Here is a 22928-nt window from a genome sequence, read left to right as displayed (position 1 = left end):
GTGCAAACTTATATTGGGAGGGGTGATTGTGAAAGAATTGTGTGTAATTATATGTCCCTTGAAGCTGAAAATGGGTGTATGCTGTGATGTCTTGAATATACTTGATTCTTTATAATTTAAATTTTTTTTTCCCCAGTGTACACGTCAGATCATCTCTGAAAAATTGGGTCGTGGCTCAAGAACAGTAGATCTGGAACTAGAAGCTCAAATAGATATATTGAGAGATAACAAAAAAAAATATGAAAATATCTTGAAACTGGCACAGACGCTGTCCACACAACTCTTCCAGATGGTACATACCCAAAGGCAACTTGGAGATGCATTTGCTGACCTGAGTTTGAAATCATTGGAACTTCATGTAAGACTTTTATAGTGTTAAAAAATAAAATGGCAGAGATGAAGATAAGCCTAATTGACTCATGCAGGGTATATAATAGTTAGCAGATATTTTTCTAAACATTGTAGTTAACAATATATTACATGCTCTTTGTGTAACTCACTTAAAACTACAGTAATTTTGATAATTTCTTATGGTTCTTTATTGTTTCTTAAATGTTTACCTTTAGTTGATGATTCGACCCAGGAACTGACAACTTTCCTTTATATAGAAAATGCATTTTACTATTCCTTTTGCTTCTAATGAAATGTCATCAAACTACTCTAGAGTGTTACCTCATGTCAATTACAGGATGTCTTTGGGGAATATGCCTGGGAGTAAGTGGAATAGGGCATGTGACTACTCTTGTGCACGTTGAATTTGAGTAAATTATTTTTTGTGGTATATTCAAGCATTGAGCTTTCATCTCAAAGTCCTTTTTTATCAGAGTTTTCCTAATAGGACTAATCTGTATTCTTACATTGTTCGGAGTTTCTGAGCAAGAGAGGCAATCTTTAGATAACTGCATTTGGGCTGTTAAGTTTCCTTGGTTTAGAAGTTTCTGTAACACTGGCACTTTTTGTTACTAAAAGTAAAACTGTCTGCTGTAAAGAGAGAGTGGGTAGATGTTGTGTACAAAACATAGTAGCTGGCTTGCTTCTACATTGATTGTTCTGTATTTCCAAAGTTAAAGCAATTTGATACTGCTACTGATCCTTTGGAAAACTAGCACTAAGGAACTTCATGATTCTCTAAAACATAGCTGCTGAAACAGCCCCAGTTACCTTTGTGATAATTAAACTTAAACTGTCTTTTTAGTCTTCCTTTTTCGTGATTGTCTATTCCCATCAAGTCTTAGGGGAGGAGGTGGAGTTCATGCTTGCACAGAGGAACCTTAACTGATGGCTAGCTGAAAAAATTTGAGACTCCCGCACTAGAGTACATTAGTCTGACAGATGAAAATCTGTGAAAGTAGAGCACTTCTAGCAGCTAAGAAATTAAATAATCTGCTAAAAGAAGTTTTCCATAATCAGTTTACTCTTTACATAAATATGGGCATCTAGTTTGTGGCGGAACTTAGTGGGTATTTCTTCTGAAACTTGGATTAAATCTGGCATCGTGCTCTTGTTTAATGAATGGTGTGGGTTTTTTTCCATGAATAGCTTGTAACTTCCAATGGGAATACTGTTCCTCCAGGTTCTTTCAGCATCTTGTACTGGTCTTGGAATTTGCTTCAGTCATTCATCTCTTGTGTAGATTATTGAATGGGGCTGTTGATGAAAATCAAATAAAGGTTTCTGCTGCTGTAATAAAAGTTATCTAACCTTTGCCTCTTGGAGACTTGCCTGATGTTTGTCTCTTTCCTCTTTGTGTTTCCCCTTTGTTTAATTTATACTGTATTACTATCTGTAGCCTGGCCTGTTCTTGGATGTTTGGATAGCATTGTTGCCTCTAAAACTTGTGCAAGGCTAAAAGTAACATTTCTGAACAGTTAATCTTTAATGTTGAAAATGATAACAGTATATAAGTTTAAAAAAAAAAAACAAACCCAAACCAATACCACTTCTTAAGGTTATATTTTAAACATGCTAACAAAATTAGATCTTAATGTGGTATCTGCAGAGATACTACTTAATGTGACTGTTTTGCTGTTTCTCTTTTGGATACGAAGATAACTCCTGGTTCCAGGCTCATGTGCCTCTAATTATATAGATAGATGAATTCCAATTTTAATTGACCTATGCATAGAGTATGAACTGTGAACTCTTGATACAGAAAGGATTTCCTGTCTCTTTCATGAGAGGTGTGCTCAGAGGTCATGGATGAAACTCAAAGCTTTTAAATGAAACTGTATGAACCAGTACAAGGACAGTTTTGGTGGCTAGCATGTTTCTCAGTACTGCAGGCCACTGTGGTCCCATCCTTCTTACCTCCCTCCTTTGAGTTGGTAGTGTTCCTCCTTTGGATCTGCAGTGATCTGGATCAGAGGACCAGCTGGAAGACTAAGTGCAGTCTTGCCTGTAGGAGGGAAAAGAGATGGGACTGAACACTGCTGTTGTCTCTGCCTGCGTGCTCCTGTTGCTTCCCAGTGCTAGTGCTTGTGTTGCCATGTAGCTGGCGATGTTAGAGCAAAACCAGCTGAAAGACTTTATTTTTTGATTTCAGCAAGATCTGTAGTGATTTGGCTGACTGCTTTTGCCACACAAGCAGCTGCGCAAAGCAAAGGCGATGGACCTTTAGCGTGTTCAGAGAGCTTAGCTCATGAAAACTTTCCTCAAGTTCTCTTCCTTTTTTTCTTCTCCTTCAAATTGCTCAGTTCCTCTGCACCTCCTTTTCTAGAGGATTCCTCCCTTACACTCATGAAGTCATTAATGTTAACATGAAATATCATTTGGCTTTGGTGTTCATGTTCTAGACAGTTGAAAGGAAACTGGGAGAATACAGCACTTCTGAGTCAGTTGTTGGCAGTGTGCAAGCCTAACAAGACAAAGTTCCAAATATGAACCTAGTGTGTTTTACAGCCCTTACAGAGATTGTACACTCTTGTGAGAACTCCCATCTGCAGAATATGAAGATGCCATATGGATGACATAAACATAATAATTGGACTCGTTTGGCATCCATGCATTAGGAAAATCTTTGCAGCCTTGGTCAGGGCTTACACTGCTGTTAACAAAGACATGAACAAACATATACCCAAATGTGACTGAAATGCCTTGGAAATATTTTCACCCTTGTTCCTTTAAAATTTATGGCTTAGCTACATTACCATTTTTATTTGCTATCCATTATAATGCTCTGCTCTTCAATTATTTACAGCCTATTAAACTGTGATAGATGTTGAGTTTTTTGCAGTGCTCTTTTGCAGAATGTAAGAATAAAACTTAATAGCTAATTAATGCTTTGTGCCCTTGTGAATTTAGTTATATTACTGTATTTAATGTAGTGGTGTCTCTGTTGGTATTAAAGCATTACCCAGACAACCACACGAGAGATGCTGGATTAAAACCCTGCTGAATGACAATGTAAAGATTACATTAGCACTTACTTTTAAGTAACATTCAAGACTTCTGAGTGCAGAAAAATCACATTATAAAATAGGATTTAATGTCACACGTGGTAACAGGATTGTAAATCATGGTTTACTGATGTTAGAGAGACTTCATAAAAACTGTGAACTGAATGTTGTATTGAAATGATGTCTGTTTAATTATAACCATACCCAAACAGAAGTGACAGAACTTCCACATCTGTATGTTTGTATTTTTTATATAGTTGCTGATGAATGTTATGATTTTAAATGATCTACAGTTTTGTTTTCTCTGCTTTTTATTTATAGGAGGAGTTTGGCTACAATGCAGATACGCAGAAACTTCTAGCTAAAAATGGAGAAACTCTTCTTGGGGCTATTAACTTTTTTATTGCCAGTGTGAATACATTGGTGAATAAAACAATTGAGGATACATTATTGACTGTGAAACAGTATGAAAGTGCCAGGTAGCTATTCTATGTCTAGATGCTTTCATTATAAACTAATCTTTAGGAACCAGACTTTATATCAGCTTAGTCCTTGTATTGGAGTGACTAACCTGTCAAGTAAAAACTTTATAACACAACTCTCATATTGTTAGGATTACTTCAAAAGTTTTGTAAATGTTCTGTTGTAGTCTTAATTTTACTTGTTAGCTGTAGGAGTAATTATAGCTATTTTTTCCTGCGTGCTAGATTAAGGTGACTTTCTAAGCAGTGTGCAGTGCAAGATTAACTCTTTTATCCAGCTACATTGTAATAGGTAAAATAGTCTCTTTGACTGAAAAAATTTGATCTTGTGCTTCTGTTGATGCAATTTGCACTTCGGTTTTTATGCAGAAGTTGCAGGCTTGGTCGGAAAGGGGGAAATAGAGAAGAAATTTTAGTGAGTGAATAATATCTAGCAGTAGATAATGGGTTTCCTGCCCTGGAGGTTACTTTTGCATGTGGCATAGTACTCTAAAGCCAGGTTCTCTTCTTCTGCCAGGGTTTAGACTTGTGGTCCTTTCTGATGCTTGGTTCCATTCTGATTTTCTTTCATTTAATAGGATAAAGTGCATTTCTTTTAATTTGCCAAAGGATGTAGTTTAGGCATATAATTTTTTGTGACTGTATTTTTTTAGGCCAAAAATTGCAAACTGCTTGAGTTTTGAAGTTCTTCCCCTCCCTTTTTTAATTGTTCTGTTACTTTTAAGCAAAATAGTAAGTTATTGTTTTGATATTTGGGTAAACTTTCGAAAGGCATGAAAAACAGAATTAATATGAATATAATATATTGCTTTATTTTTGACATTATTTAAAAAAAAAATCAGTTCACACATTTTCCAATGTTCCCTTCAAAATTTATTAAAAATACATCTGCTACAATTGTTCTTGCCAGTCATTTTCAATATATAGTTCTTTCCTCCTGAAATACTTTCATTACTTTACCTTTCTGTTCATTAAGGAAATCAAGTATGTTGCCATTTCAATAAAGCAAATTACAAAGGTTCTTCACTTCCATAGCCTGTCCATCATTTTGCAATGTGAAAATAGGTCACATTTCTGTGCCTCTTCTTCCCTGTCCCCCTTGCACTTTAGCATTCGTCTGTTTCCCTCTTCTAACAACTCTCTATTGGTTTGTTTCCTTGGTTGGAATTAAATCATAAACTCTTTAAATAAAGCCTGAATCATAGTGGCAATGAGAATCGGGAAAAGCCCTGTGAATATTCCTCCTTTTACCTCTGAAAATGCTGTATTTTATTTTGGAGCAGTTATACCAAATGAAAAGTTATTTTGTATAACCAGTTCTTAATCCTGATTTGTTTCTAGTTTTAGGAATGTCTGTGAGAAAGCATATTTGAAAAGCCAGAAATAGGTTGGTTTGTTCCATTAAAATTGGCATCTATTGCATGCTGATATGCTAGGTTCCATTATTTGAAAGCTACAAAGAAACATGGAGGGAAGAGTGAGGCTTTGGACTGGGCTGCCCATGAGCCTGGAGTGATTTCTGGCTATTGTCTGTTGCTTTACCTCATCAAATGCTAGATGGATGTGAACAAAGGAGCAAATGTTACATAAGAGGAGGAAGAAAAAAGTTAGAGGCTGTTAGTACACTTGTCTCATCCATTTACAATAATGTTTTAAAATATAAAAATAGTTTATCTGGCAAGCATTCAGTTCTTTGGTAGGCTTGTATGTAACACTGGAAAGCAGAAGATTAATTTAGTGGTACAATCTTTAAACTACTAACATTCCATAGGTGCTTTTGCCACTTATTAATGTTATATGCTGATGAATAGAAAGCTTAACTTAAACTTTCTTGGAAAAAAAAATACTTAATGTTTTTGAAGACAAAACTGAATATTTAAACTTCTGTTTTAAAAAATGCTTTTAAGACATCTTGATTTTTTTTTCCCATTAAAATGGGAAAGAAGGTCTGACTGGTTCAATCTCTATTCATATAATAAAATGATACAGTCTAATATGGAAGGATATCAAGGAGTCTTATAACGTTTTTTAATAAATAGTGGTATATGAAGACTAGTTGGTTCAATTAAAATGTCATCAGGTATCTGCAGCCAAGAGCTTGTACCATAACATCAATTCTGGTTTTGCTAGCAGTATCCAGGATAGCTAATTTGGAGAGAACAAGAGTAAATTAGAAAATACTTTTCATCTGATTTATCTAGAAGTGGACTATATACCTTTGGTGCATAGTTAGCTTAAATACTTACCTGGCTGTGAGTCTTAACCTTCTGTGTTTCTCTGCCCTTATCTTCTTCAGTGGTGGTATTGATTCAGAGAGTCTGACTTCCCTAGGAAAATAAGATAGGCCCTCAGTATAGTATAAATAATGCATCATCTTTTTGCAGCCTGCTTATCCATAAGGCAGACAAGTTCTTGCAAAGCTATTTGTGGAAGAGCTATAAAACTGTTCCAATTAATGCATACAGAGAAGCCTAGAGCATGCTGAAAAAGCCTGGGGACAGAGTTTGGTAGAAGTAAGCTGTTGCTCAAACTTCTGCTTAAAGGGGATGTCCTGCTCTTGGTGCTTCTGCTGTTCTCAATGCAAACTCTTCGCTCAACTGATTCAACAGCAGAAAAAATTATCTGGGGAGGGGGGGGAAAAGAAAAGACTAGCTTTATTTAGGTTAATAAGCTGAGATGTCCCAGGAAAGTTTCTGACCACTGAAGCCAGCACAAGACAGAAGGTTGGGAGTATGTGGCTGAGACAGGAACAGAAGAGGGAGGGTACTTGTTGAGGCGGCAGCTTTATACAGTGAACTTAAGGGTGTTTTCTCTCGATGAATAGGAGGAGGGGGTAAAAAAAAACTTGCCCAGGTTTTTTATTTTTTCCATACTTGACTGTTTTGTTATCTTCTATTGTACTTGGCCCATATGTGATGTCTGTTTTAAGACACTTTGCCTTTAGATTTTTTTTTTTTCCTCCTCCTCTTTCTTCTCAGGATTGAATATGATGCCTATCGAACAGACCTAGAAGAGCTGAATCTTGGCCCTCGTGATGCAAATACTCTGCCAAAGATTGAGCAGTCACAACAACTGTTTCAAGTGCATAAAGAGAAATATGACAAAATGCGTAATGATGTATCTATCAAATTGAAATTTTTGGAAGAAAATAAGGTAAGCTATAACTTCTGATCTTATGTTTAGGAGTTTTGTCCTGTAAGTTTCTGCTTTGCTAGAAATACTTCAGTTGTTAGCTCTTAAAATGTATCTTAATTTAAAAGTAGAGCGAGCAAAGAAAATAAGCTGAATTTTCCGAGTCCTTGCTGTATCACTGGAGGATAGATTTTTAGACCAGGCAACCTAAAATTCCCTAATCAAGCTGCTGCAGCTACAAATGACAAACATTATGGCAGGAAATTTCTTGTTGATGTGGGAGGGTTCAAGTTTGGAAAAGCATTACTTTTCCAGTTGTCATGGTTTAACCCGGTAGGCAGCTAAAACAACCACACAGCCATTCACTCACTTGAAAAAGGTAAACCTCATGGGTTAAGATAAAGACAGTTTAATAGGGCAGAAAATGAGGAGAATAATGATAATGATAAAAATATATAAAACAAGTGATGTACAGCACAATTGCTCACCACTCAAAGCCAATGCTCAGCTAGTTCCTGAGCCACACTGCCTCCTGGCTACCCCTCCAGTTATACTGAGCATGACATCATATGGTATGGAATATCCCTTTGGCCACTTGTGGTCAAGGCTAATCCTAGCTGCGTCCCCTCCCAGCTTCTTGGGCACCCCCCACCTTCTCGTTGGCAGGCCAGTGTGAGAAGTTGAAAAGTCCTTGACTGCTTGGCAACAACTAAAATCATCAGTGTGTTATCAACGTTATTCTCATCTTAAGTCTAAAACACGGCAATATACCAGCTCCTAGGAAGAAGATTGACTCTATCCCAGCCAAAACCAGGACACCAGTTTATCACATTTAATGGTTAAATGAGTCATATAAATACTTATTTAAGATTCAAAGTAATATTTCTGTTTGACAACACTGTCATGGAGGATACGCACAAAGAAAGTGAGAGAACTGTGAAGACGCTTCTTCAAAATTAAGCTTTCTTTAAATTAGTAACTTGAACTGCGAAATAAACCGTCCTATAATTAATGCCCTTATAGTTTCTTAATTCTAAACAGGGCTCTTGAACTGTTGGTTTGAAGGTTTTTTCCCATATGTGTTGATTCCAACCATACCATTTAATCTATACCCTCTTAATGATGGGATTCTTAACCCGTCTTATTCTGTCTACCAGGCAAAACCAGAATTGCCCTACAGAACACACTTATAAAACTGTGTGTTCTTTGAAAAACAAGTCCTTCTAAATTGTTTCTAATTGGATGGAAAAATAATGGTCTTCCAAGATCTGATTTTTGTTCATACTCACAGTAAATAGTTATAATAATCTGTGACTATATTTCCTATGTCTTCAGAGGGAGGAAAATATGATCAAAACTTATGTAAAAGATAGTAGTTCATCAGTTTGTCCCTGTCTAGCAGTGGACCAACATTTTCATTATGGCTTAATTCATATATTTGAAAGATCTGAATGTAGGTAATAACTGCCTGTCAGAGAACACAGGAGTGGCCCCAAATGACAACAGCAAAACAGGAGGAAACTTTAAGGGAAGATCCTGGGGACAAGCTAAACCAATTAAAACTGATTATTATTCTGAATTCTTGAATATATTACCATATACACAATTGCATCAGCTACTTAGAATAGAGATGGAAGACAGCCAAGAAACATGAACCATCAACAGATGAGAAGGAAAAAAGTGGAGAAAATCAACAAACCTTTTGGTTTCCAAAACAATATATGCTAAAAATGTAGCTCCTGAGCACTGTTACTTCATACAGGCATTTGCATTAGGAACAGGGTTCTGGAATCACTTAGTCATTTAGCATGCTAAGAGTTGATGAAGCAGATCATCTGATGATTAAAAACTGGTGTTGCCCTGACTTTCATTTGTTGTTCTTGCTGAACTTGTAGCCCATTAACTTTCAAATGAAAAAAAATCCATATTGAAATTAATTTTCCTGAACAAGCTGAAGTCTAATCCGAATGCTGATACTTACATTTAAATTAGAAAATGCTCATAAGAACTGAGTTGCTTTAAAACTATGCTAGGTTGAAAATGGGTATACTGAAGGTGTCTTTCTTATTTATTTCCATCTTCTAGTAAGTTGTTTGTTACTCATATGATGTACTTCTGTTGAAATAGTTTGATCCTTCCAGCACATATCTGTACAGGAATTCTGATGCTTAAATTCAAATTGGTTGAAAATAGCACTTAGCCTACTTCTTCTTGACTTGCGCTAACTATATAGCAAACTGATCAATTTATGTTTATGCAGATAGGAAAGCTTCAGAGTGAAAGCATTTTATTTCCATCTTGTACAAAAAAGTTTCCATATTTTTTAAAAAAACTAAATTAGATAATTTAGGGAACACTAATGAAATTGTCTTCCTAGTAACAGTCTTGAATTAGATCAAGTATCCTGTTACCAGTCACAGCCTACAAATTTTGTTTCTGAAAGAAATTGGTTTTTCCTTCCTGCCTTTTCTTTTAGATTAATACAAGGGGACTTTCACATGCTTAAGCTTTTTTTATCACTGGTTGACATTTCTCAGTTTTGACAGTAGAGATGTCAAAATATTTATTAAAGGGTGTATGTAATTTTGTTCCCAAATAAGCCATAGAAAGGACTTCCTTTACAGTCAAATATTGGCTTCAATATAATTATCTACTGAGAGCTTTACTCAGGTAAGCTTTACTTTGATGTTTTTTATTTATTGCATAGGATTCTCCATAGTAAACTATATGTAATCTTAATCCTAAACTTTCATTTCAGGAGCACTCTTTTCCAACTTGCATCTGTCTGATAGTTTTTGTTCTTCTGTTGACCCGAATGCTTCCTGGGGTGGAGCGGGAGGCAGTGATTATCTGAGAGATTATGTTCTTATCAATCTGACATCTTTATTCCCTTTTTTCCTGCCAACCATTTTTTGGTTAATGTTAGGGGAGCTCCTGTTAGACCTCATACTTGTCCTGCAGCTAGTATTAAGAAATTGGAATGCACAATTGATTTGCCGGACAACTATATAACCATTATAAACATGGCTTTTAATTTAGCCGCAGACAAAGTGTGTGCAACTGCTCTTACCTCAATTACTTTTTATATTTTAAAGGATTATTAACTCAATAAGGATAGGATCAGTAAGTATAGGAACTAGATTTTGATTTCAGTTAGATTTAATAATCTCAGATGTTCTACTTTTTGCAAAGGTATGTGATGACAATTGCTATGATCCATCACACCTTAAACATCTATAAATACAGCTGTGCCTAACATGAAGGAGAAGAAAGGAAGGAGGAAGAGCACAATAGGTACAGCTGTATAAGTGTATGTAACACAGCTGCTTCAGTAGTAGTGCACTGTTTAGGAGATGGCTTAAATTGAAGACCATGTATGATGTTGAATTCCCAAGTGGAAGGGCGATTTTGATATTGTTAAGCTGTTACAGTAGTCCCAGGGAGGGGATTATACTGGTTATATTGATACTACATACCTAGTAATAGGAACTTGCAATTCCCTGTGTCTATCCCCAGGACCAAGTTGGTGCCCATTTAATAGAATGGGAGATCAGAATAAAGGAAGATCAGACAGACAAAACACCAATTTTACTCAGTCTCTCCCAAAGGGCCCTTTTGTCGCCTGTTTTACAAAGCCTGTGTTGTTGCAGACTTATTGCATATAAGGCAAATGAGGGTTAGTATTTGAGCAGCTATATCAAGGCATGGCCTTGCCAGACTCGTTACGATATACTAGAACATGCAAATCTCTAATCATCAACTTTACTAATACATATTGTCATGGTACTCAATCCAGATGTGAATTAATATTTGTTCTTTGTCTAATTAGAGAAGCCTTTTTAGGTAAGAAAGTGGTATGGTAGCCATGTAATTTTTCTATTGTTGATTGTAAACCTTTGGGCTTCAAGTCTTCTATATCTTGATAAAGGATGTAGTACAGTGTAGTCTCAAGCTTAGTTGTTATCACTTCTGTGTTGAAAACAGAGTTGTGTAATGAAACCTTGCCATAGCAAAACAATTAAGCAATTTAGGGGTTAATTTTTAGATTAGATAAATCAGTTCATTATTATCTCCCAATAAATATGTTTTTACAGTCTGACTAATATTAAACATTTTAAAAAAATGGTACTTTTTGCCTGACAAATTAATATCAAAACAGAATCCTAGATGTTCTTTTGTAAATGTACCTCCACTAGATGCACTCAGTTATGTTCCCACTCAAAAGTTTTGTCCCATATTCGGTTAAGCATGACACATGAGGAGAGCAGGGAAAATGAGGAGGTGATTCAAGCTGTAAAGACAGTTTAACTGGCTGGTGGGCTCCGGTTGGTCTGCAGTGCTGCAAATGGCACTGAACAGCCATAATTTAGCTGGCCCTACGTTTAGGGGAAGGCATCTCTTTGTGCCTGTTCTCCTCAATTCATGTGTTAATATTTCAATTAAAGGCCCCCAGAGGTTCAGAGAACTGAATTATGGTAAAGCTGGGATTACAAGTTTCTGTCAGTAAAACCAAGTTACACAAGATTCACTATCATTATAGCATTTGATCTGAAGTTAAACTGTTTGTGGGGTTTTTGTTTTGTGGTGGTTTTTGTTTTTTGGTTTTTTTATATTGCTGCACAGTTTTATTGGTGCTATCCCCAGCTGGCAGAGTTCTCTAGAAGTTTGTGGCATTGGGTGATGAATATAAGAATTGCTGCAATAAAATCTGTAGCTTACAAGTAGTTACTCTTTTTTTTTTTTTAATAAGGATGGTGGCCTGTTCTTAGCTTAAATATTTCTGCCACTGAAAAAATCTTTGAAAAGGCATTGTCTGTTTGAGAAAGGAAAAATTGTTATTCATGTATGCACTTGAGAAATGTCAAATCTTTCTGTGTAAAGAAAGGAATTGAATGCACTTCTGTGAGTTGTACTTCAGGAGTTTGATGTTTAAATGCTTGCTTCTACGAATGAAAGCAATGTACAATCTAATGGAAACCCAGATGACATAACTATTTAGACCAAATAACTTCAAATAGAGATAGCTGGGGAAAGGATTATGATAGTTAGGAGGAGGTACAAACTGACAGAAAGATTAGAATGGGAGTAGGCTTTTTGCTTCTTGAGGTGGCTGAAACAGTCTGAATGAGGAAGATGTAAAGAAATCTGTACTTACTGTGCTACGGAAAATATGGTGTTCAGAGGGAGGTGGGGGGAAAATGACCGTATTTAAAAAGAAATTAAATGTTTCAGGCATCCAGAGGAAATGTGAAAACTCAAATCCAACTTATAGTATCTTCTGTACATGAAACTTAAGTCTTCTGTTTAGGGCATGCTCACTTTATGCTTATCCACAAAGTTCAGTTTTGTTTTGAGACTTAAATTTGCCAAGTCTCTTATGGAGTGCTTACTCTGCTTGTAATTAGGATCAAACAGGTGTATGTAGCTAATTAACTAGGAACAATGATTTTAAATTATGTTCAACTGCAAAACATGATGGCTTTTTGACAGGCATGCTAGTCATATGCTGGCATCTGTATTTTTAGCAGCATACCATTAGCGTTCTTTTATGGAAAGGCAAATCTTCAAATGCTCATTCATGGAATAGGTGCTACAGCTTAGTGCTCAAGAGTTGGCCTTTAGTGCTGTAGTCTGATAGTCACTTCAAGGCTTTGCAAAAAAAAAAGAAAAAGTGGTCCCTTCATCCTCTATCCCCCTTCCCCCACATTGCCCTCTCCGTTGTGTTTGCAGAAGTGTTTTTGCAGCTGTGTAGAGAATCAGATTGAGGAGCTGATCCAGGTTAAAGCAAATATGTTGTTGTCTGGTTAGTTTTAATCTAGATCTGTTCCCTGATCCAACTGACTGCATAACTGCATGAATGTTTTGCCAACGGAGGGCTAAGGTGAAACGTACTGTGGAAGTAGGAATCAGTGGCTGGATACGGGAATGGGCAAGGCTGACATTCTTTCCTGGGAAGACTGGTTAGGGTTGAACCTGGCTTTAAGTGAATACTTCTCATCCAGTTCTTAGCTGTGATTGCAGGTGTTTTTGCAGTGGACATCAGGTGATTTGAGATGTTACAGCTTTTACTCTTTTCTCTTAGCTGGCTCCTGCTTCATAGTAGAGCTCATAGTAGAGCTTCTTTGTACAGTGTCAGACAGTAAGTGGTCTTTTCCTAGAAATTTAATCTTAGTTATCTGAATGAAGCTATGGATAAGATGATCTCACTATCACTGTGGGGATTCACTTAGCAATCTCCTTGTGAAGGAGACCAGAAGTTGTAATATCTTGAACCTCTGCAACCAGTTTGATAATGATCACAAAATTTACACCACAATGAGGTAGCTCTGGCTTGGGAATGGAACCTCGTACAGTGAGGTAGCTCTGGTAGTTCAAAAATCCCCACCAAACCAAAACTTTTTTTTGCTTCCACATTGTTGATTCCTGTCTCTGTGTGTGTGTGTGGGTACTGAGCCTAGGTCTGACTGAATTTATAAAATTGACAGAAGACTTCCGGGCAGTTCACAAAAGCTTTGGGTTAAAAGCTACCCTAACAAAGTACCAAGTTTGGCCACAAATTGATGAACTTGGGCTGGGAAAATGGATTAATTACCATTGTTTTATTTGAGTTCCTATAAACAGTATGAATAAAACTGTTGTAGCATCTTAATATTGTGCTAGAAGTAGCTTGGACTGTGTGAAACCTTGCATGTCAATGATTAAAGAATCTGCTTGAGGAAAAAAACAACTGTACTTGTTGAATTCTTTGCTCTCTTTAAAAGCAAACTCTTGATGTTGTTGTGACATTTTCCACTTGTATGACTTAATATTTTTTTTATGAAAATGCAGATTTTTATAGATACAAAAAAATATGTGTATTTATATACTTCTAGTCCCACACAAACTGAAAGAGGCCATCTTTCGTGACTTTGAAAGGCTGAACTGTAAGTTTGTTGAACAAGTATAGTTAGCTATATTCTACATCTCCTAAATATTAAAATGTCTGTACCTCATGTATTTGAAGTCTTCGATTGTAAGTGAAAAAAAATTGTCCCAAGATATGATGTGCACTGCAGATTGCTTTCTAACCATACGTGCCTCTTCAGTGCTTCTTTTTGGAGAGCCTTTTGAAGGAAGAACCTACCATTTTGCACTGTTAATGAGGCAAAAAGCCTATTATTCCACATGTATTAAGTTTAAATTAGCCTGAAATATTAGGGGAGAAAACACAGGAATACCAGTTTTCAAATTGTCAGAGCAACTTAAACCAAAATTTGAGTTGCCAAAGAGAGATTATTATTAATTAGGACACTAAGGTCTGTACAGTCATCAGTTTATGGCCAAAACTTAATTTGTGAAATGAGACTATTCAGTAAAAAAATAAATTGTTGTATACTCATGAAAGAAATTTCAGCTTTTAGTGCTGAAACTTTTATATGCACGTATGTGCATGCATGCACGTGGTCAGCCCTATTTTCTCAAAGTATTTTATTTTTAAAATATATTATAACATTTCTGTGTAATAGTGTAAATGTTACACACTTCTAGTTTAATACCATGTCTAATACATGTTGTTTTTTAAATTTGAGATCCTTTCTTGAATTAAGGCAATAAAGTATCTCTGTATGGAGTCACACGCATTTCAGAAAAGCATGTTAGCCAAATAACCTGTTAAAACAGGCATGGACAACTGGCAGGCATAGGCCAAACCTGGCCCAAGGACAGTTTTGCTTCCTAGCATCTCAGTAGACTTTCCCTTGTGGATAGTGCTGACAGATGGGGCAGTGATCCAAAAATTGAGTAGAGAAAGCTCAACCTGCTGCCTACCACATCCTCCCTTTGGGCTCAGTCAGCCACCCTGTTTTGCTGTTCTCTTCTATGTTGGCTAAATGCCATTGGGCTTAAGGTCTTGCAGGCTGAAAACAAGCACAGGGCCACCTTAAGGATTCAGCCTCTGACACAAAAGTTGTACTGGGCTGAGAGTACCTTCAGGAACAAAAAGGACATGTTTTGGCTGCAGGAGAAGCTAGACAGATGCCTTTTCCAGCATTCATCATTCACAAGTTCAGTTTTACTGGTGCGCTAGGATGAAAACGTAACACTTCTTTAACTTTGACTTCATCAGTGCTTATAGGTTGTCATCGTAGACTAGACTGGAAGAGAAAAACAGTGATAACCCTCTAGCTGCTCTTGTGCTCTTCTCCCCAGGTTTTGATTATTGCTATGACCTGTGTGTTTCATGACTACTTTGCGCAAATGCTTTAGTCCTCTCTTATGGGAGATGGGCAAGAAATATTGCTGGGAAAAGAACATCTGATTTATTTGACTTAGGTATACGTGAGCTGGAAAACAACAGCTCTGTGCAAGGCGGGGCAAGTAAATGAACTGTATATTTAGATGCTGTATTTGTCATGTACTGTCTCAGGGAAGTCCATTAGGCCTGCAGGTAGGTATCTTAAACTGAGGTTTGGCATCTAATTCCAAGGAATTGAGTACTTGTAATCAAGTGTTTGATATTTGATAACATTATGCTGTTCAGTGAACTGTTTTTGATCCATGCAGTTGGTATTGACTGTTAAGCATACTTTATGAAAACTCTAAATTGCTTTAATGTTAAAGAATTTTGTATTTGCATTTTGTATTTCTATTTTTAAACTTTTCTAAATAAACCTGTATGAAGTCTGAGCTTCTCAAATACACCTATGTGTCATTTTATAACTGACCTGTGATGTTGTTAGCATCGGCCTCCTCCTCTTAACCTCTCTCTACCCTTGCCTGCAGGTTAAGGTATTGCACAATCAACTTGTTCTGTTCCACAATGCCATTGCGGCATACTTTGCTGGGAATCAAAAGCAGCTTGAACAGACACTTAAACAGTTCCACATCAAATTGAAAACTCCTGGAGCAGATGCCCCATCCTGGCTTGAAGAACAGTAACTGGATCAGAGAAGAGGACCCAATGTTAACCTAAAAATCTTTAAATCTGATAATAATTAAGGGTTGGGGTTGAAGGACTGTTGTAGTGATTCTTGCACAGACAGCTTTAATTTTTTTTTTCCCCCTTTTCTAATACTGTAAAACTGAATTTGCTGGTAAAGTGGGTGACTTTAAGGTAACCAAACATAATTTCTGTCATTTCAAATATAGAGCACTCCTTTTGTATGTGAAGGTTGGTTCGTTATTTCTGTAACTGGGATGGGGGAGGGAGGGAGGAAGGGAGGGAGGGCAGGAGAGGAAAGAAAACTATTATAGATTTGCACTGACAAATGATGTTTGTGATTTCTGGTCATTTTGGTGACTGGTCAAAATATTTCCAAATGGAGATTTACATGATTTGTACCAACATCTGGTATTTTATAGATGAATATAGAAAACATCTTTAGTAATTTTCATATGACTTTTAAAAAGGAGAATTAAAAGAATATTTTGCAGATTAATAATATAAGGTTTATATGTGATATCTGCATATAAGGCAATAGTAGCAGATGGCTCATTAACTAGTGGAGTTGCAGCAAATGCCTTTTTAAAAGATATAAAGATGTACCTTTCCATCATAGGTTTAAAAAACAAAAAAGAAAAACACTAAAGCAAGAATCACTGTCAGTCTGAGGCTTCTAAGCACACATTTTTGCTTTGCACCAAGTGGTTTGCTGAGTGAGGCCAACCACGCAATGTACTAATTTCATTTAAAATTTTACTTTCTCTATGAAATACCGTACTAGCCTTAAATCACAGGTATGTGCCTTTTTATAAAATAATATTTTCCACCAGTGTACATAATCCAAGAACCCTTTCACATAATGGTTTGTCAATTCCCAACAAGGGGAAGGAGACTGTGTAAATGCTGTTTCATTGTACACTTAGAGCAAGTTAAAGCTTTAGTTAACCTTCATGGACAGGTATGATTTTGAGAGAGGAAATCGGGCCAGTATGGTTTTTGTATTTAACTGAAAAGCATACTGTGGTAATGGGAGTAACATGGAGGGTACTTTTTAATTTCTCCATTGATCTTGTAGTCCTTAAATGTAAAATTCTGTGTCAATTTTATCATAGACATTTTAAATTCAATATCTTGGAGTCCTCATTTGCACACGTTACGTTGCTTTGTGTTCTATTAAGTAAAATGAAATACTTCAAATGTTATTTACAACGGTGTGGATTGTATGATTTATGTACTGTATGTTCAAATGCCTTTCAGCTGACATACTTAAAGTTTTCAGTGCTTAACACAATTGTAATGTAACTGTAAATCGAACTTTTTAATCATTCCTCATTAAATTCTTGGCCTGACAGAGCCTTCTTTATGTTTTTGTTCTGTCAAGAATCTCTTGTAATAGTTCATTTACGTTCCCCAGAATGTATATCCTATGTGAATTTTGTATTCATATTAAAGGTGTTTGCAGTCAAACTTCTTTGACTTGTGATGGTTGAGAGTAGAACCCGGCTTCTACAGTGAAAGCTTGGTCCTGTTTTTCTGAGTTGCCACCCCTGCCCAAGAATTTCTGGTAAAGCAGTACTAGGTGGGAACACTGATGCTTTTTTATTTCAGGATCATTTAATAGCATGCAAGTTCAACTTGAATGTAAACTCATAGTGAAACAAATCTTTCAGTATATGTAAGTCTTAAGCTTTTAAAGCAAATTTCATTACATTTACAACACTTATGAAGCTGTTGACTTCCACTGTCTCTGAATCTTGGCATGCGTATGGTATGATGATGCAAGAAAAATGAACTGTGTAACTGTACAGTTGAGCTAGGAAATGCAGATAGCAGCATTACAGCAGGGATGAAGAATGCAAACCTACTGACTACAATTGACATATCAGCCTTCGGAACACTATAGGAAAAGGATACATATGGAACATGCACTGTTGGTTTCTATCTCAAGATTCCCACATCTCCTGAGGATAGTCCCTGCCCAGAAGGAACTGAGCCGTCAGAAACGGTAAGAGAGAACTTGAATCTGAAATTGCGTGATGCAGGAACGGCTCAAACTTTGCAATGGCTTAAAACTGCTAGAGTCTCTTCACCTGGAAGAAAAGGTTGGACAAAAGAGATTACTCACTAAAATCTGTGTATTTAATACCAGGGGAGGAAGAAGGACTTTCATTTTGCTCACTGAAGCAATTGTTCTGATTGATAGCCTCAGTGAGGGGGGGTCCTGTGGTCAGCTGATCGACAAGATATTAAACTGATTGCCTTTTGTAGCACTTTAACTTTATTTGCCCCCATTCAAATATATGTGCTGATGAAATAATTCAAGCTCAAGTCTTATATTCAAAGTTTGCTCTTTAGATCTAACCAAATTTAAAACTTTTGCTTATGGAGATCATATGAGGAAGACACTTCTGAAGTTTCTAATGGGAAGTAATTAGGTTGTCAGGTTTTCTGAGACTGACAAAGCAGCTGTATAAATATTTTAAGGTTGTAATGCTGGCATTTATCTGGTAGACAGTTGTCAAGATGGATTTTTTTGTTTGAAGAGGGGGCCATACCCATCTAGTAGAGTCTTGTCTGTGAAAGATTTAATCTCAGTTACAAGTTATCATATTAGTGTGTCTAGTGTTGTGTGAGGTTTCTCAGGAAGAAGAATTTAAAGTAGTTAATAGCGTTTCAGATATGCAGTGGTGGCTGCTCTACCAAACAGAGACCCAGGGAGCTGTTACAGTATGGCCACTGAGAAATGAAAGTTATCTGCACTCCTGGCTTGCTTGAAACTTGTAGTGCCTGTTATTTTGTTTGTATGAATTCTACAAACAGCTCTTCTGCTCTAAAAATGCTCTTTGGCATACTTCATGCTTTGTCAAGCCCTTACAAAGAACCTTTCTGCTTATAAAATGTATCTGTAGTTCTATTTCAAGAGAGGTCTATGCAAGTAGAGTACAGTAACACCAGTATCATTAAAGTAACAGCTTGATTTCAATCTTCTGTCAACTGGTTTTCCCAGCAACTTTATCTCTGTTCTGTCTCTGCTTCAAAAAATGATCAAAGTAATCTAAAAGGAAAGCTAAACCTTCCCCTCAGCTCTGTTTTGAACTGAACTGGGGGCATGTTCAGTTTGTATTCTCTGCTTATCTGCTCTTGTTCCTTACTGTGGTGTTACAAGAATAATAAGGTATTATAATTATTTAGCATTCCTCATCTGCAATTATCTTTAGGTTTGGGGTTTTTTTTAGTCTGGTTGTCTTTTCCATGCTGCATGCTTGATGTGGAGGTTGCACTAGTCACAGATTTTTTTAATTAGTCATTAATCTTTTCATATTTTGCAATTGCCCCCACCCCAAGCTTATCGAACTGCTGGCAGCCAAGTTGTGTCAAATCGAAAGTTTTTTTTTTTTTTTTGATGAGAAGATCCACAGAGGAGTTGACTGTTCCTTAGTTTATATTTCTTTGTTCTCCTTGTTACTTGTTGTTGTTAGTAGCTCTTAGATATCTTTGTGTTCTTCTGGGTGTCGTGGTGTTAAAGCTAGTGATACATAGAAAGCGCAGTTCTGTATCTGTGACAGTCGTCTTGTTCACCTCGCTGCACCTATTTTCACTGAGGTCTCTTCATTTCTGTCAGTCTTATATGGGAACCAAGTGGCCGGGTAGATGGGGTGTGTTTACACATTTTGTCATCATGGCAATAGTTTGAAGTGAATTAAGGAAGTACCTTACCCTGTAGTGTAAGAGTAGCAAGTAGGATGGCTTGTGCCTGCCTTGGAGAGAGGCATAAATTGATAGAGAAGCAGTGGAAAGGAAAAGTGATATCTTGCTGTTTCATCAAGAGTCCCTATGCTGAAATGCAGAGAAGCAGCACACAAACCTTGCAGAGCAATAGTCTTGGACGTGAAAGCTCAAGCTATGGTTTGCAAATCTTTTGTTTCCTACAGCTGAGAGTGCTGGCATGAAAGCATTACTTTTTACACTTCAACTGCCTTTTGGAAAAAAAAAAATAAAGCAACAATTCTGTGCTGTCCATTATTGGTAGTGTATTTCTGCTAAGTATTTATGCTCAGCAAAATGTATGTTCAACTTTTTTAATCACTGTGCGTGGGGAAAAAAAAACCTGAGCAAATACTGTCTCATTTCTTTGAGAACCCATTTTAAAGATAATAGCTATTGGAGGGATGGAAATACCTGACATTGCAGGAGAAGTAGAAAAAGAGACCAAGAGTATCTTTCCAGAGTTCCCTTGCATCATCAGGTGGTAGAAGTTAGATGGGTACCAGTGTGGCTGTATGATAACACTTCTTAATTAAGTGCAGAAATCAGATACAGACTAGAGTCAACCTGAAACAAATTTTTAGTTCAGGTTTGCCCTGTTATTACTGTTTATGCCAGCATAAATCCATTGGTTCAGTCACGAACAGTTCAGCAATGTGTTCCTAGTAAATGGTACTTAACAAATGGTATGTCCTACTGTGCTAATTAAAAAAATAATTGCACACCTTGCTACCTTTTAAAGAATACTGAAGGCTGTAAATTCAAGCACTTAAGAGTTAATGCTAAAAACTAGTGTTGCCTGCTCAGTCTTGATTTGCCTTTCTTACATATGTGTATGCATTGTGCTAGTTTTATGTGATAGTGGTAATTAATTGCAGGGGTTTGTTTCAAGAGGTTAACTACCACAGTGCTTAATTTTGAAACCAAATAGAAGTTGGTTTTAATGTGTCTGAAGTGTCACAATTAACTTTCTCTCCTGCCTTTGTCCGAACACTGTAGAAATGAGGGCCTGTAATGAAGATGACAGCACCTTTTGTTCAGGTGGTATAAATTGCTTTGTTCCCATTAGATCTGTTGGGTCATTAAATTTGTGTTCAGCCTAAAGCACTAGAAGCTCTTTGTGCTCAAAGAAAAGCAGAGTTTACAAAAGACTTTTTTTTCTCTCGTAAGAAAAAAAGGTAATGCCTTAAAAGAAGTAGTCATCTTGAAAACTGTCTTGGCCATTTAATTAACTAGAAATCTTAAAATATTAACAATAGGATTTGTTTTCGTAGTACAGCAACCCATCTAAATGCTATCTGTTCTAGGGAGGTGCATTTGCTGCTTATTATAGGTGGGGCTGCTCGATCTACCTATTATTAAAGTTGCTTAATACTTCCTACTGTAAAGACCTGCTTTCTGTTGCTTGTAACTTGGATGAATTTTAGCCATGTGGGCAAAATCTTTGCCTGCTGAGTGTTCACGTTTTTAGAGGGGGGGAAAATCAGCTAAAAAATTAAATTTAATTTGCTAACATTGTGCTTTGGAAAAGTTCTGGAGAAAAAAACTCACAAGGTGAGGAAAAGTTAAGAGTTTAACTTCACATCCAGACTGGCTCCCGGGTCCTCTGCTGCCCTGTTCGGTTTTTGGGGTATTTTTAATACAATGCCATTATGCATGTCTCTTGTTTAGCTTGCTCTTTCCGTCTTTTCCAGTGAACATTTGTGCTCATGACTGGCAGCAATGAAAACAAGTCTCTTTGGTTCCAACACAAGCAGCTACAGTCCAAGTGGCAATGCGCTTCCTCGCCAGCGACCTCAGGGGTGACCCGACACTCTCGAGGAATGTCCGTGCTGGCTCAAAGCTGAGCGTGTCCTCTCCAGCTGCTGCTAACCCTGCCAAGTGGAGATGCGTGGCATGATATGAATTGCCGTTTACTGCAGCTGAACTGTTTTCACTTTGTGATTTTTTGAGCTTAAATGACCAGGGTCTGACATCGCATTCTTTAATTCTTCCTTTTGTTTCAGTATTTTTTTAAAATCGAGTTACTCCAACAGGCTGTCTTGCCAGACCAGTAGCTCAGATCTCTGGCCGCGGAACTGTAAGCCGGGATGGTGTAACCTCAGCGACCGCGGGCCTGGGCTACGGGGCTGCCCAGCCTCCTGCTCTTCCTCCGATCCCTGCCCCGGGCAGAGGCAGCAGCGCAGGGCAGGCACTGCACACCGAGATGAGACACGCTTTTGTCCTCCTGCTCCTGCCTTCCCACCCCTGGCCGTGCCAAGGTGTTATTTTCTCTCTTGTGCTCAACTCAGAAGCTCTGGTACCTGATTGTGCAAGGCTGGAGGTGAGGTGGTGGTGGTGGGTTGTTTTTTTTTCCCCTCCTTCCCTCCTTTCTCAGGCAAGGAAGCATTTCTGATTCTACCTCAGAATTGACATCCTGTAAGAAGTAGTGTCGGGGTGTGGGGGCTGTGTTTGTTCCTTACAGCTGTGACTATTCATTTACTTGAGTGAAGTTCTTCACCTTTACTCTTTTTGCGAAAGCAGTTTTATTTTTGAAATGTGATTGGACCTCTTGGCAAAATAGTTTGTTTGCTGTATAATCTGTGGATGGTACTTTGGCTTTCAGGTGCCCAAAGGTCATGTGACCTGCCTGGCATGACATCAGCCAGGGCTGTCATCGTGTCAGAAATGTGTCTGAAGTTCTGTCCTGCTGTCTGCGTTGAAGACTGACATTCAGCTTGCTGCTCACATGAGGGGCTCTGAAGGTGACTTTGCACGCCCACACCTGCTCCCACCTGCTCAGCTGAGCCGGCCGGTAGTGCCTGGCTGAGGCAGTGGCACGGGAAGGGCATGGAAAAGGTGATGGAAAAGGTGATGGAAAAGGGGACGCTTGCCTGCAAGCACTTGAGGGCAAAGGGCTTCAGCCAGGGCCGGGAGCCCGTTCCTTCTAACCGGGAGCATGGCTCATAGCACCGCTGTCCTGTTTCTATAGAAATAGTTGCTGTGATTTCAGTGTCAGCATGTGGTAAATGAGATAAAACGCATATATTTTATGTACCCATCAGACAGCAGTTTAAGCAAGCTCCTAAGCAGCGGCGCTGGGCAGCGGGTCCTTCTCCTCCCGCGGGGGCGCGTTGCGGTAGCGCCGGCCGGGCGGGGAAGGCGAGGCGCTCCGCGTGAGGGCGGGCGGAGGCCGCGGCGCTCCCCGGGAGCCGCCGCTGTCACCTGCGCGCGGCCCCGCCCGCGCCGCGCCTG

General features: G+C 37.9%; 1 protein-coding gene across 11 annotated transcripts in view; it reads left to right on the top strand.

The window, feature by feature from the left end:
* Nucleotides 1–17396, top strand: part of ARFIP1 (ADP ribosylation factor interacting protein 1) — a 45705-nt gene extending 28309 nt beyond the window's left edge. For 10 of the 11 annotated variants that reach the window (XM_054824302.1, XM_054824300.1, XM_054824301.1 and 7 more), the window contains 4 exons: nt 137–358; nt 3717–3874; nt 6856–7030; nt 15770–17390. In XM_054824302.1, the coding sequence (XP_054680277.1) occupies nt 137–358; nt 3717–3874; nt 6856–7030; nt 15770–15925 (711 nt within the window). In that variant the 3' untranslated portion in view covers nt 15926–17390. Of the gene's footprint in view, nt 1–136; nt 359–3716; nt 3875–6855; nt 7031–15769 lie in introns of all 11 variants that reach the window. The other variant, XM_054824298.1, reaches the window with a different exon arrangement.
* The last annotated feature ends 5532 nt before the right edge of the window (nt 17397–22928 follow it).

The sequence above is a fragment of the Grus americana genome, chromosome 4, assembly GCF_028858705.1.
Source record: "Grus americana isolate bGruAme1 chromosome 4, bGruAme1.mat, whole genome shotgun sequence".
NCBI lineage: Eukaryota > Metazoa > Chordata > Aves > Gruiformes > Gruidae > Grus > Grus americana.
This window is presented reverse-complemented; position numbering and strand designations above follow the sequence as displayed.